Below are 16,398 nucleotides of genomic sequence, written 5' to 3'. Positions count from 1 at the left end.
GTCCAGAACATCTGCCAGTTAGTAAGGTTGCTAACTATAGAAGATTTACAGGGTTTAGGGTTAGAAATCTCTTATTTTCAAAGTGCAGCCTTCCCTACCTGGCGCCTTCCATGTGTGCTGGACTACAACTCCCACCATCCTCAGCCACCATCACAATGCTGGTTGAAGATTATGGGCATTGTAGTCCAGCAAATCTGGAGGGCACTAGATTGGGGAAGGCTGATACAGTGCTATCAGTGTGTATAGTGCTTTCCAGAGTACAAGACCATCAGTCCCTGCACCAAGGAGTTTGCAGTCTAAAATTCCTCACAGGGTCAACAACACGAAGGCGTTGCAGAACGCCTTTTGTAGCAGGAGTCAAGTCTCAGTGGAAAATTAGGGTTAGCGTTGAAACACATTTTAGGGTTAGGGTTAGGTTTGAGGAGGCATGGCTCCCTGGAGAGGAACCATGGTGATGGAATTGCCTAGCAGGGTGAGACAGACTGAGCGGGGCAGCAGGACACCTTGCAGAACTACTTATGTGGCAGGAGTCTTGTCTCAGTGGAACATTAGCGTTGAAAGTCATTTTAGGGTTAGGGTTACGGTTGAGGAGGCATGGCTCCCCGGAGAGGAACCATCGCCATGGAATTGCCTAGCATGGCCAGAGAGACAGAGCGGACTACCAGGACACCTTGCAGAACGACTTTTGTGGCAGGAGTCATGTTACAGTGGAAGGTTTAGGGATAAAAATCATTTTAGGGTTAGTGTTGAGGAGGCATGGCTTCCTTGCGGGGAACCATGAATATGGAATTGCCTAGAAGAGCCGGACAGACTTACTGGGCCACAAGGACTCCTTGCAGAACTAAAAGCTCAGCTAAAAACTTTTCTTTTTCCTAAAGCTTTTAAAACTTGATGCTGTTTGGACTTTATACTTTTATACTGTTAGTTTTACCCTACCCTGTGCCTGTTTACCCTACCCAGTGCCTGTTTGCATTCTCTTCCCCTCCTTAACGCTCTACTATGATTTTAATAGAATGTAAGCCTATGCAGCAGGGTCTTGCTATTTACTGTTTTACGCTGTACAGCACCATGTACATAGATGGTGCTATATAAATAAATAATAATAATAATAATAATAACTACTTATGTGGCAGGAGACTTGTTTAGGCTGAGTTACAGTAGGCCAGGCACTAGGAATCTGTACCAAAGGCTTCATGGAAAAGATGGGTTTTGAGAAGAGATTTGAAAGAAGTAAAAGAGGTGACCTTGTAAATTTTCAATTAAACTGACTATTCTAAAACTGACGCTGGAATTGATTTCACATGTAGAGCTTATTTTTAAAGCCCTCTTTTATAAAAGCACAAGTGGCCTCTCTGTATTTTTATTCAGTGCATCTATTACATTTTTATCCTGCCCTTCCTCTAAGGAGCTCAGGGTGGCATGCATGGTTCTTTCACCTTCATAGCTTAACCTCACAGCAACCTTGTGAGGTAGGTTAATTGGAGAGTTGGCCCAAAGCCATCCAGTGAGCTTCATGGCTTAGTGGAGATTTGAATCTGAGTCTTCCTTGCCCTAGTTCAACATTCTAACCATTACACCTTACTGGTTCTAAAATTGCACCAACCCTGCTCAGGCAATTGTGAAAAATATGCAACTTAAGCATTTTATTATTTGAATATTAGTGTTGTTTTTGTTGCTACACTGTACTGTTTTTCAGGAATCCAGCATATAGTTTGAGTAATACAATCTCTTCAGTAAAGTAGTGAAGGAATGAGTTTCTTCAAGATTTGTGCTTAATGGACCAGAAGAAAATGGGGAACAATTCTCCAAAGATATGAAGCCTATGAATGCCGATGGGGATAAATATCAGAAACACTGACAGCTAGTGTTCTGAGTCATGCAATATAAAACTAGAATACCCATGGTCCAACAATCCATCTTAAATTTATCAAACAAGAGGGTGCATATTGGTGTTTGTGTAGTTCAGTGATATTCACTTCCTTAAGAATGTAAAATCAGACTTAAGATCTACTTTACGTAGTCCAGCATTTTCTGAAAGGATCCCAGCAACCAGTAGCAATAGGTGGTCCAGGAGTGGTCCATGTACTGACTGTCCATTCCAGCTGTATAATATCAACCTTTTATACTTCAAGGACAAGAGTCACCACCCATGGGCACCATAGCACCCGCAGATACCTCATTGTCATATACATACACACACATACCCATTGCCACTCCTGGCTGCCACCCCACTCAGCAGCTAGGAAGCTGATCTCTTGATATGCATACTTCCGGCTTCCTCACTGCTGAGGTGAGCACAGTGGGTGGCAGAAGTGTGTGTGTGGGTGGAACAATAGGGGTGAGAAGGGAGGTAGTCACTGTCAGGCTTTAAATTAATGGAAAGGCCTTTATTCAGTTATAAGTGCGCACAACCAGTCTGTGTAGGCCCACTGCAGAAACTTTGAGCTCCTCCCACCGACTTCCTGTGTAATTAATACCACACACTAATGCTACAAGTATTTTTTCAAATCAGATTTTAATACTGTGGGACAGACTTCCCCAACTTGGTGCCCTTGAGATGTTTTTGATTACAACTCCCAGAATTCCTGACCATTGGCCATGCTTGCTGGAGCTGATGAGAATTGAAGTCCAAAACATCTATCTGGAGGGCATCAGGTTGAGGAAGGCTGCTCCTGGGGTGTTTGGTTTATCCACAGGGAATCTCCTTGTTGTTTTCAGAAAATCCTACTGAGAATGTTGTTGTGTTTTAGTGAGACACCCAGGAGACATTCATGAAGGTATTGCAGACAAGTGACGTTTGATCATTAGAAAGAACAAGCTAGTACTATACAGGGACTGTATTACAGAATAATGGAAGTACCTAGGTAAGAAAGCCATATTGGGGAAGATACCCCCCCCCAAAAAAAAAAGACATTTAAAGCCAAATATCTAATCTAATGAAATGTTTGATGATGATGTTCCAGAATATAAGCCCTGACAACCAAAGTCACGGGTACATTTTCACTGTGACATTTTTGGAATATCCATTTGGTGTTCTAAAAGATTTGGCATTTCTGTGTGTGTGTGTGTGCTTGTGGAAGTAATGGAAGGCTCCATCTGGCATTTGGCAGCTGGACCTCTGGGATCTGGAGCACTAGAATGAAAAGAAGCACATTCTCTTGCAACAGCAGCAACTTTAAATCCTAGTAATTTTTAATAGTGTTTCAGTATGCCTGGCCTTGTACTAACCATTTAATTTTTAATCTCCTCTGCAATTCCACTTCTATGTAAGAGATTAAGAAATGTCACAGTATGCCAAAAAACATCAACTGAAAAAGGAATGCTGGGTAAAACAGGGAAATTGACTATACCAAGTCATTGTGTTAAGACTTGTACGAAGTAGGCAAATTTTGAGGAAACAGAAAAAAAGGGTGACATCAAAGATTTTTCTCTCTCTTCATTTTATAGGGTAAGCCTTCCTGGCTCCTTACAACTTCAGAGGCTAAGGGGTGAAAATGGAGATATGGTTTATTAAAAAAAATAATTACCAACGCATTTTGGACCCTAAGGTCCTTCCTCAGGGTAATTCAAACAAAAGTGAGATATCAATTCTCTTATGGACCTACGGTCTCCTATGCTTGTAGCCTTCATGTTCTGGTTTGGCCTCTCTGCCTGCAGTGCTGCACTGGTGGCAGGAACGTCAGTGGTTTGCCACCAAATCAAGTTATATAGTGGTTCTTGCAATGATCAGCTGGAATTGAAACAACTGAAGGAGAGGAGCAGCAGTGGAGCTGGTCTCTCAGCCGAGGCAACAGAATTGCCCTTCTTCCAATCTCACCTTCTGCTTCAGCCAAGGCTTTCTAGCCTATCATGTGTTTAGAGTCTACAATGAAAAGCCTCTAAAAATAAGATAGCTAGAGGCATGAGAGATTCTTCTGGACCTTACCCACCTGTATAGAGATCAGTTGTTAAGACTCCAAATGATGCCCTATTGAACTATCAGCTTAATTCAAATTGATATGAAGCTGGTAGGTTCTTTAGTTCTGAGAGGAATATAAAAGATGCTATGTTCTTGTATGGGTGTGTTCCCCCACCCCCCATTTCTGTCTTTCTGTTCCCATGATGAATTTGTGACAGAGGTTTGCTGAGTGTTGGGAACCTCATATCCCCCCTCTCTTCCTTTGTTTACATGAGGTAAGCCACTATGGCTGTGTTTAGGAACATCTGCTGTATGAGAGTGTTGTCTTTATCATTTTTAGACACTTGAAATATTATGTAGCATAAAATTACAGAGGGTGAGAACAAGAGATAGACACTTGATTCAACAATCTCATCCTCGCAATGAGTTACAGTGAGGAAGGCCTGCAAAGGAAAAAGCTATATCAACTTTCCCTACCAGACTTGTGGTCAGTGAGGGAAAATCCAATAGTGCAAATGCAATTTTGGAGATGAGATTAAATCTGGAATGTCTGTGTCAGGAAACTAAGAGATGAAAGGCCAGTAGTCAATTCAGGGTGCAGCTGTGTGTCCACAGTGGGGAGAGAGATGGACTGGAAGGGGCTTGCTGGAGAAAGATAAGCAGCTGAGGGCATAAAGGAACAAATGTGTAAAGGTTTATAGGCAAGGGTCTCAGTTTCCTTGAAGATGGAAATTGTGTTCAGTATCTGGGACCAAAGGGGGTGTGATCTGGTATGGGAGGAACATCGGAAGGGAAAAGTAAAAGATTAAAGCACATGTTGAGGAGAAATCCTTGTGGACAGGTTCTAGAGAAATGTGAAAAGTTCAACTGCATTTCTCCATATACTGTTAGATTTGGACTCTGGCTATATATTTTTATAATGCTAAATCCATTTTTAAATTTCTGGCATGCATTTCAAAAGCCAGGATATTCACAAATGCAGTCATGTTTTTGAAAGCATTCAAACAGAACCCCCAACTAATGAAAAAAGACTGGAAATGGTATTTATTTTAAAATAAGTGAATTTTAATTGGGTTTCAGCCACCATTCTTCACTCTAGCTATAATATGCTGTAACTCTAAGTCATAAAACAATCAACAATTTTCCCTTCAATAGCAAATTTGTATTTATTTCTAAAGGTTTGGAATCTGACATTGTAGAAGATAGTTCGATTTGTTTGAAGACATGAAAACCTCCAGAGAATGGAATATACAGTTTTACAGCCTTGAGCTTCAAAATGCAATGACTTTAAAAATCATGATGGAACCACTATGTTTTCCTTGAGATTCAGCCTGTCTTTAGTTTTGGAAAATTACACATCTCAGCTGTAAAACTGATTCTGAAACTGAATTATGGGGTATAATGGCCTCCTTTCTTTACCGTGTCTGCCCCCTTGTGGTAGCAGGCTTTTTTTATATGGTGAGAATGGAGAAAGTGCAAGTTGGTATAGCAAATTTTGTGGCAGAATTTGGAGATTGAAATGAAGATTTTTCAGTTTACTGTATTGTTGGACGTAAGAATTCACAGCAACATGCTAAGCACCCAAGTTTCTGCTGCAGAAGTTAGTTTACAAAGTCAAACATTGTGCTGTACTGGTAGGCTTACTTAGCGCCAAATTCTATGCACATCTTTGCTGAAATTGTACCAATGAAAGTACATTTGTGAGGCCAAGTTAAGGTGGGGCTAGCCTTTTATAGGCTCTGCCCCCACACTTGCCTCACCTGGCCCACATGCATAGGACATGCAAAGCCTTTATTCTCCTCCTCCCCACCCCACAACGCCCATTTTTCCTGCCCAAGCTGATCCGGCTGGGAAAAATAAAACTGCCAGTATCATAATGCTTTTATGCAAATCTATATAGAGCAACCACCCTTGGAATGTATGTGTGTGTATATATGTGTGTGTGTATGTTTATGAGGGAAAGAGAGAGAGAGAGAGAGAGAAGAAAATCAATTTAGATTTCAATCTGATGCTTTTAAACTTGGCTTTGCTCTCTGAGGCAAATCAGCTGTTCTTTAGAAAAATCAGATATTCAAAGGGTGTGATGGTGTACGTTGCTAAGGATGTAGGCAATGTAAATAACTTGCTTTTATATGCCTATGAAACAATTTACAGTCTTGAATAGAAAAGGTGTTGAAATTTGTTTTACACCAATAAAGGGCTTTCATCTACTTAAACCACTCAAAACAACTAAAAAAAAAGGTTTTCTATTAAGTCATGATAGGTTAATTTTTAATAACATGTTTAACTGAACTTTTGTAAATGGGTTAAGGAAGTGGAAAAAGAATCTAATTCTCTGTATGCACCCACGCAGTACCAAAACACAGTATTTTATTTAAACATTTAAGAATTGCTGATATGCTTGGTATTTAGTGAGAATTCATGTGGGAAATGTGCAAACTGAAGTGAAAGGCATTAAATGATTAAACCAACACTTCTGTGGGCTACAGGAATTATTTAGTTGTATGGCAGATAGCAGGGAAATTGCATGGCTGGGAAGCATGGTCATAGCTGCAAAGACGCTCTTACAGGGACAATACTGATTTGCATATGGTGTTGGAGGAGGTGGACCTCTGAACTTGTGAAGAATCAGAGCTTAGACAGGAGAGAAATGTAACCCCCTTCAATACAAACAAGAAAAATGTTACTGTTGCTTTTACTGAGACATGAATGGTGGGGGCGGATCTCCAGTGATGCAGACTTCTGAACTTGTGAGGAAGTGTTTGATTTCACGCTGAGAGAGGGGAGGGGCTATGCCAGAGAGGTGGACAACCGATAACACCCTGCCAGGATGCACCCACTTTTGAAAACGACATATAGCATTATGCATAAAGAGGAAAATGGCTGTATAAAGACCCCATTTAAATCCCCAAAAGAATCCAGAACAGGAAGAAGCAGCAAATCACGGGAGAAAACGCCAGTCTGAAGACGCTCTTAGTGCTGATACAACAGTCCTGCAGTACTCCAGGCTTATGGAAGTGTAACCCCTTTGGGCTGTTTGCAACACAATAATCCGTTTTGGCCCTGAAACGCTGCAATGGGAGATTCTGAGGAGATTTTTGTGAGGCAATTCTGAGGGAGAGTGCAATGCCAGATCTGTATGTTTACTGTGCAGTATTTATATAGTAATATAAGCTTTAATTTGAATATGGTTTTTGGGAGGAGCCCATGTAAGAATCATGCAAGTTCAAGAGGCTTCATGTTAATTCTACTGGATCTTTACCTAACCCTTATGGGAAAGCAAAGCCAGTGTGGTATAGTGGCTAAAGTGTTAGGCTGGGAGTTGGTTGATCCAGGTTCTAGTCCCCACTTGGCCATGGAAACCCACTGGGTGACTTTGGGCCAGTTGGTAGTGGGGAGGAGGAGCAACCTAGGGGGTGGGTGGAGGAAAAGACTAGGGGAGACAACTATGGCATTTTCTAAAAATTCCAAATGTGTCTACAGTACGAAAAGGGTTGGGACCCTAGTTTAATCACTAGGTGGCACTGGCTGTAGTTTTATCTTAGTAGAGTCGGGTGTTTCCTGTTGTTCTTGTTTGAGAGAGCTGATAACGTTGTTATCCAGCTTCCTGACTGGTGTGTCCTCTAAAGTATCCATAACAAGCTGTAAGTTAGTAAGAGCTGTAGCTTTATAGCAGTTCTCCAAAAACCACTATTAGTTAGTTTTTCAATTTCATACTTAGACAGAGAAGATTTATTCTAGACATTTGTGTGGGTCTGTCAGTTACTGCCATGATAATTAATGATCTCTTCGTTACAGTGTAATAAATTAAACATAGGTGGTTACTTGACAGACAGATAAAATCTAGAATAGCAGTTGATCATGATTGAGCTCATGGATTATTTATGTAGATTTTATTGCAAAGAAATTGATTTATCTCTTTTGGAGATGGTGAAGTTCTGGTGGGTGTTACCTGGCTCATACAACTGTTATCACAACTGCCTCCCAAGTCAGGGTACTGAGTTACTTAAAGACTCCCTTGCATTTTTATACAGCTTTCTTTGTTGTAGGGGTTTGTGTGTATGTGTGTGTGTGTATTGAATCCAAACACAGATATCAAGAGCTAGCTCCATCAAGGGACAAAGGTTGCTTTTATACAGATCTGAAATTCTATCAAAACTCGACAGTGTTAAGATAACATAAACATGGTATTAGTACTTTTAAGTAGGAATCAACATTTTTATTGGATTGCATAATGGCACTCCATTTGTGTAGAAAATGTACCATCTGGAAATTATTCAGGTGAGCTTGATATTTTTTTATCCTGGCAAACTTACTTTGATTATGTTAACAATAATGATTCTAAAGGACCTACATACAACCCAGCATTATGATCTTCCCATTTGAGAAAAAGCCAGGGCTGCTGCTGTTGTCTTTTTGCACTGTGCTGCAGTTGCCTGTGTCAAACTCCGGCTCTAGTGGCTACACAGGAGAATAGCTGTATGCTAACTCAGGCTGAAGCATCCTTCTTTGGCATACACCTAAGAATATGCGAGCTGCATTCTGTTTCCATAATGGCCAACCAGATTACTGTGGAGAAGCTGACAAGCAGGATATGAGTGCAATAGGCTTTCCTGCTCATTCTTCAAACTCACACGTATAAGATCTCCACAACAAAAACTGAAATGATAATATAGAAATTATTTAAAAGTTGGGTAGGACACCATATATTTATACAATAAAGAAATTCACAGATCACATAAATCTGCACTGGACTGAGTAAGCTGTACACCTAAGATGGTGCACTGTGGCACAGAATTAAGGAGCTGTCAGCTATATGAAAATCAGGTATGTTGCTCTTGTTCAATTTAAAAAAATGGGGATAGGCAAAAAAAAGTGGGGGAATAATACCTATTAAAGGTACACTGTGGCTGACACCTCCAAGTCAAAAAATAATATTCGAAGTGTGGCATAATCAAGGCAAGAACAGGCTTCCTGGCAAAGGAGTGATGGAATTGCTGGTCAGCAGCTGAAGAGCAGAGCAAGGACAGAGAGTGATGTGATTGAAACAAAAAGTTAAACATGGGCTTAAAACTCTGCCAGGCAAGTTCCTAGTATCTATACTTGGCTTCTCCAGTCAAGATGCCATTTACTGCCTGCCTATCAGTTCAGCCAGTATTTGAAATCACTGTTCCTGCTAGACATGGATATTAGTACTTTTCCTGGGCTGTAAGTAAATTAATTATGCCGCTCCATTTTACTGCTCCTTGATCTTTTCTAAATTATAGTTGGGAGTTTTTTTAATGCTATGTTTTAATGTGCTTTTAATATTGTATCATAATATTGCAAACCGCTGAAAGATTTTAGTATACTCAGCCGTATATAAATGCCACAAATAAGTTACATAAATAATCATATTTATTCTCAGATGGCTACTAGGCTAATTCTAAGTCTTATGCACACATTCTTGATAACTTCTTTGGGGCAATTTTCAGGACAGCTAGGGATAAAATGAATAAGGATAACATCTGACATAATATTAAAAGGGTGTTTATATCCAATTTCTGTTCTTGGTAGGAAAGACCCTAGAAGCATTGCCAGATGTATATTTTGCATACAGTCTCATTCAGGAGTTCCATCTTTCTTAAGCTTTTGTCTTCCATAAGGATTCTTAATTTTCAAGCCCACCCGGTAGTTGTACCTAGTGTTTTTTTATTTGCAATTTCCCTGGTCTTTATTCTCCAAACAGAGCCTGTTCTTGTTTCCCTACAAAGACTAGTTTTCTAGATTCCAAATGAATCCTGCTCATGAAATCCCTCTGTGTGGGACAAATTTACTTGGATAACCTGTATCACATTTTATTTTTCAACCTAACTGGTACTCAGAATATCATTTGGGAAAATCTTCACATGGGAAGATCCTTAGTCTCGGCTTACATGAGAAGAACAAAACTGAACTTTCCTTGGCTGCCCTACCCATCTTTAGTTTTGAGACAAAATTGAGCACAACTCTTAAGCTGGAAAATATGGGAGGAATAAATGTAGGAATAAATGACAGCCTTGTATACTCGTTTTATTGCTGTCTAAGGATTTTCAAGTGGCAGAGTAAATCATTCTTAACAGTGGCATCCCAAAATTAATGATTACAGGTTCATACTCCAAAAGGCCTTAGAATGAAGCCAGCAGTTCAGGCAACATTTTATGGACTTTTATGAACCATCTGCAGGCCAGACTGCACTTTCCCTTACACCTGTGCACCAGATTAACTTGCAATGTGGCTGTGGCATGAAGAATACATGACAATGTAATGGGAGGATAACAGATACATAATCTGAAATCCTTTAGTTGAAATGACTATGTACCACAAGAAAAAAAGTCAAGCTTGGCAGCCAGAGACCAAGTTGGGTGTTCAGAATGATAAATCAAGAAAACAAAAGTTGTTGTTTTATTCCTAGAATCAAATGGCTGGAATATATGAAAGGCCAATCTAGCCCAATCCTGCAACCTGAAGGCAGCACTGAGCCACTTGTATGCGCATCAAGACATTGACATCCAGGGTTTTTCTACATTAGGCTTTTAACCTGCCACTTTACCAAGATTTATTTATTTATTTATTTATTACATTTATATACTGCCCCATAGCCAAATCTCTCTGGGTGGTTTACAAAATACTTTTGCTTCTAGATTCTTTGTGGGATTAAGATTGGCTCCTTTACACATGTTTTTTTCCCATCTGTTTTCTTTCTCTGCCGTTTTATATGTTCCATTATGCAAGCACCGGGTGGTGCCATGGTATAATGGAATTGTGCAAATACATTAGGGTTTCATGACACCATTTATGGATCTACCAGACATTCTTCATTAGAACCCTCCACTAAAATGGTTCCAGAGAACAGGAGAGACCATGGAGGAGGAGGACATTTTGTAAAGTACCCACAAACTACTGTGAGTAAGGAATCATGAGCGCACAATAAATGCCTTATGTAGAAAGGTTTTCACTGTGGTCAAGGAGCTTCATCTCCTTTCTGTCTTAAAACAGAATGAAAGACAAAGCTGTATGGACAACCTGACGTTACAATTGAATAGGAATTGCCACTGCAGCTTCTTTTGGGCTCCCAGATTCAGTGGAGTGGGGGATATAGAGATGGGGGGAAATTGGGGGAAAGATGATGGACCAGGCAACCATCTGCCCCCGTAATTAGTACTAAGACTCCCCTACAGATTATTAGCAAGTTTAATAATCTAATTATGCTGCTTGGGTAACATCTACCTCTGTGGGACTGCTTTTGGCATGATTCCTGTGGAGGCACAGTCATGAAAGTCTAATGTTGACCTCCAAGTAGGTTTTGTTTTATTTTCAAAGTGACAATCCTGCAGTTCTCCAGAAAATCCCCCTCCCCCCCCCCCGTGTGTGTATTATAAAACCATATGTACCTACCCGGACCTTAAGATCATCTACAGGGGCCCTTCTCCGTGAGCCCCTGCCAAAGGAAGTGAGGCAGGTGGCTACTAGGAGGAGGGCTTTCTCCGCTGTGGCACCCCGGTTGTGGAATGAGCTCCCCAGAGAGGTCCGCCTGGCGCCTACACTGTACTCCTTTCGTCGCCAGCTGAAGACCTTTTTAGTCACTCAGTATTTTAACACTTAATTTTAACTTAAATTTAAATTATACTGTTTTAACTCTGTATTTTAACCTTATATCAATTTTGCTGCGTGGTTTTATCCTGGTTGTGCTTTTTATATTGTATTTTGTATTTGTATTTTTAACTTGTTGGTTGTTTTATGATGGTTTTAATTTTTGTGAACCGCCCAGAGAGCTTCGGCTATTGGGCGGTATAAAAATGTAATAAAAAAATAAAAAAATAAATAAAATTTTCACATAACTTTTCTAGACTTATCCCTCCACAGGAATTGCTTTTAAATCACCCCAATTAATTAAATTTAAATATATTTGCATATTACTAAAACCTAAATAGGTTCAACCATTCAAAATTTTTGAAAATAGACCTTCCCCTAGATCTTAAGGTTTGTTTATATACTGAATTAAAAAAGATTGGTGTCAAGAAAAAAGAAGGTACTACTTTTCCATTTAATATTAGCAGAAAGAATAATCTATGGTAAATATCAGGAGAGCAAAGAGGGCCCTCACCTGTGAGAATGATATGTTGAGCTCTGGGGTCTTGCAAAGCTGAATAAAATCACCTGGGCGGGGGTGTATCTTAAGCAAGGGAGAGTTCGTGAGAAGAAATCTGAAGGCGAATGGGGGCCTTTTAGAGTTTTTTTAGAATGTAAAACAGGGAAACTTGGGGTAACCCTTCCCACAAGAGAATTAATTTCTGTAAAGATATGAAATATTTAATTGATGGTTTTCTGATTGTTAGAAGGGAAGTTCGCACTTAAAATATTTTTCTTTTTCATTCCTTTGTCGAAGAAAACCCCACTGATTAAAACTGTCCCATGCTAATGAACCAACTTACATTAGCTTGATTGATCTAGCTATTAAATTTACATCGCTACTTAAAATACAGTGAGAAAATTAATTTTTTTAGGAACATCTACTATGAATAAAACATTTTAAAGACTCATTAAATTTATTTGTCATGCTCTTCAAAGAACTGTTTTCATGATACATTTTTCTAACTTTTGCCTGTGTTGACTCATTTTGGTAGCTGTTCAAATTCTCTGTGCTGTAAGCAAATTTTCAAACATATAGCTTTTAAAGATAAGGTCTGGTTTCCAAGGAGACGTACTAGCATAGTGCAGGAATAATAGAATTAGTTTACATATTTCTTAAAGTATGTTTTGATTTGGCTTAGATATTTCAGGATGCCGGAGAAATGCTTAGTGTTGTTGGCTGAAATATAACATTTTACAATAAATATAAATATATAATATAACATGTCAAATGAAAATATTTAATAAAAAATACATTAAAATAGGTTTTTAAAATTTCTATTCAGATTAGAAATTATATAATCTCTGTTACCCTAGTTCTCAGTTCCAAATAAACACATTTTTAGACTTCTTGTCAGTGTAAGAAGATGGGACATAAACACATTTGTTTGTTAATAATAATAATAATATATTTATTTTTTACCCGTTTGAAAAGAAAACATTTGTTTCCTCAGCAGGGAGTAGACAGGAAGAAAATTTGGATCACATGAAGCTCAGTTGAAAATGTGCCACAATTTTTATTATTTCCAGCCTCCATAATTTTTATATAAAATGGGCAGCCCAGCTGATGATAGGGAAACCAAATCAGTCTTGACATTGAGAAACAGTACAGTATGTTACATTGGAAAGACAATAAATATTCAGATAGATTTTTTGTGGGAGGTTAAAAATCCAACCCCAACAACCACTGCTAACACCTGCCAAAATGGAGGCCTGGTAAAAGTCCCTCCCATTTCTATCAACGATCAACCATATTTCATAGCAAAATCTGATGACCCACTCAAGTTGCACAAAATGGGTAGGTGGAAAGGCAGGACTGGCAGGACTCACACTCTTCTGTATCAGGCCTCCTTTGGTTCTCAAGGGCTGGACCACAGAAAAGTGTTAGCCTTTCATTCTTTTGTTGTACACAAATGGTTCTCCTCACCAAGGAAATGTGGGTCAAATTAGGTGTTATTTAAAGACATAGCTGTTTTTCCTTTTTTACTTAAAAGTAAGCACATGGACCCAATCTGGGATGAGGCTCTACTGCAGGAAGGTAGGGGGACATTAATGCTTTGCCCCCCACTATAATAGTGAACCAGATCAAGAAATACACGTAATATTTACATTGCTAAAAAGTGATAAATTTATTAGTGTTTTGGATATTTTCTGACCCTCAAATGTTTACTCTAGAACCTTGTAAAGATGGAAGGGTAATACTGGCCTTTGTTCTTCCCTATTTGATAGTTGGCTTTTTTATTCCTGGACTTACCAGTTTTGCTCTATTGGCTTCTGTCTTAGTGGCATAGTACAAAAGGTTGGGTTAACCACTAAATTACCAAGTAGTATATAAAATGCCCCTTTTGCAGGACAGGATTATTTTTGATTATAGGAATTGCTCTACTGGAGGCAAGAAGTAATGATAAATCTTTTAACACGAGAAGAGTAATTGAGGCTTCTTCCTGGTGAGTTTTTCTTCACAATGGTTAGTTGTGTAAACGGACATGCTGAGCTGACCTGTGCCACTGCAGTTTGATTCTGAGCACTCCTTCAAGAATGTCATGGATTAGATGGCAATTAGAGCCTGCATGTGTGTGACCTACAAGCTTCTAGCTGAGTAGGAACTTGCTGTATAATGCAAGCTAAGATAGAAACTAAAAATGTCTTCGTTTAGCAAGAGAACAGAGAATATCTCATTTCAACAGAAGGTTGAATAAAAATTGATACACTATAAATAAAATATTTTGCTTTGAATTATGTTGACAACAATAACATATATTTCTTTTACCAAAGACGGTAACTTACTTTGGAGATGAAGACATGTGGGGTGGGGGGAGTACAAAAAGTAAAATTATTTTTTAAGAAAAGTTAGAATAAGGGATCAACTATATTAATCACAAGAGAACAAAGAATGGCTACATTTATACAGTCAAAAATATATTGTCAAGTTGCAGGACTTTTCTGTTTCAGGTGATAAACATTCTGTATGTGCCAATACTTGGGATATTCTGGGTCAGTATTAAGGCCATCATAGATTTTTAGTTTAATGTAGTTTTTCTACAGTATGTTAGCTTTATGAATAATGAAACCCAATGCGTTGTATCCAGTGTCAGGCCTTCTTTGATTAGACCCATTGAAATAAGTAAGACTTAAGTTAGGCTATCACTGGATACAACGCAGATGTGTTAGCTTTACTGTTCTTGGCTGCAAAAAGTTATTTGTGCATTAGAAACTGTATTAAAAAAGCCTCCACATGTGGGTTAATGTGCAGGCATAGTTGGGGTCCTATGCTATGTGGGGAACAGACCCATCTCCAACACAATATGGCAAACAGACCCACATCCAGAACCCAAGGCAATGGATGCTGTGCCCTTCTGACTTCTGCACAGCTCTACATGTGATCGGCAATGTCATCTAATAGCCTTGATTATCCACTAGGTAACAAGGGTTGCTGAATATAAGTGCAGGAAAATAATTGCTATATCCAGTGGTCTGACTAGCCATTTCTCTATTAATAGCATCTTCTGTGCTCAGAAATTAGTTGATGTGAATCTTGCTGCAAATACATTCAACAGCAATTCATTTTTTCCTCAGAATAATACATTTTTAATTTATACACTTTTAATTTGCATGCAAACAGTATACTTTCAATTTTTAAAAAACACCCTGAGAAAGAAAGCCCTAAAATTTCAGACTTTCCCTGCCTTCTCTACATAGTTTGGGAGAGTAATTTAGAAAGCACCATGTCTTGGCTGTTATTCATTGACTTGTGCATTTATTGGCTATGTCAAAACACATCCTGTACAGTAAAAAATCAAAATGAAACCATTCTTCTTCAATTGCAATTTAATACTTAAGGAAAATGGAGATACTACTATAGCATAACAGTTCCCAGTTTTCTTTCCGTCATTAGTGCCTACTAAAAATGGTCACTGAAAACATTTACTGAAATTTGTAGGTTTTGCTGCTGATTACAGGAGGTATGATTAATATTAAAAGATACTGCTTTTTATAGTAAGTAGTGACAAAACTAATTAGAAGCATCATGTAGTGGAGAAAAGCATTGTTTTTCCATTCCAGCCAATAATCGTTGTTGAGAAGATATTATTTAAAAAATTATTGATTAAATAAGCTGACTTTAGCAACATGTTTGTATTATTAGTAAAAATTCTTCCATTGCATGATGTTAGTTCTGGGCAAACCATATCTGTCCCTTGGTAGTCCATGACCCAGGTAATATATAAATACTACTTTAAAATTGAGGGGAGGGGTTTCAGGAAGAAAGGGAGAATTATTATATAGAATATGAATGCAAATTAAAGGTTTATTCTATTTCTTCCATGTGTCAATTTGATTTGTTGTTTTTTACTTATATTACTGGTTAATGCTGTTCACTACTATGGGTGCTTCATTGAGGTGGAAAATATACAAGTTTTAGATTAATGTTTGCTTTCCCAGAGGTTTTAGTATTCATTTGCTAAAGCACAGTATATTTTGTGACAATTCTGCTACAATTCTGTGTTTAGAAGGATAAAACAGCTTCATGGATATTGACACTTTTAAATGCAAATGTTGTCATTGCTTTTATTTTTATTTAGGTGAGCGAAATAGGCGAAGAAGATGTCAGGTGGCTTTCAGCTACATGCCTCAGAATGAAGATGAACTGGAATTAAAAGTTGGAGACATCATTGAGGTAGTGGGAGAAGTAAGTAATGCCCTTAAGCTTGGTTGGATCCACTGTCCTTCTATCTTTAAAACACTATTCAATCCATTGTGGGTTCAGTGTGCCTATAAAGGGGATCCAAATGGGCCTCCAAAAAGCCTTTTCCTTCTCTTACTGCCTATGCACATGTGCAGGCAGCTGTGCA

At 38.7% G+C, this 16,398-nt stretch overlaps 1 protein-coding gene across 3 annotated transcripts in view; it reads left to right on the top strand.

The window, feature by feature from the left end:
* SH3KBP1 (SH3 domain containing kinase binding protein 1) overlaps window positions 1-16,398 on the top strand; it is a 177,325-nt gene that overhangs the window by 65,800 nt on the left and 95,127 nt on the right. For all 3 annotated transcript variants that reach the window (XM_063126438.1, XM_063126441.1, XM_063126439.1), the window contains one exon: window positions 16,129-16,235. In XM_063126438.1, coding sequence (XP_062982508.1) covers window positions 16,129-16,235 — 107 coding nt within the window. The remainder of the gene's footprint in view (window positions 1-16,128; window positions 16,236-16,398) is intronic.

The sequence above is a fragment of the Elgaria multicarinata genome, chromosome 5 (assembly GCF_023053635.1).
Source record: "Elgaria multicarinata webbii isolate HBS135686 ecotype San Diego chromosome 5, rElgMul1.1.pri, whole genome shotgun sequence".
Lineage (NCBI taxonomy): Eukaryota > Metazoa > Chordata > Lepidosauria > Squamata > Anguidae > Elgaria > Elgaria multicarinata.
The sequence above is the reverse complement of the archived record's forward strand: the minus strand, read 5'-3'. Positions and strand labels throughout refer to the sequence as shown.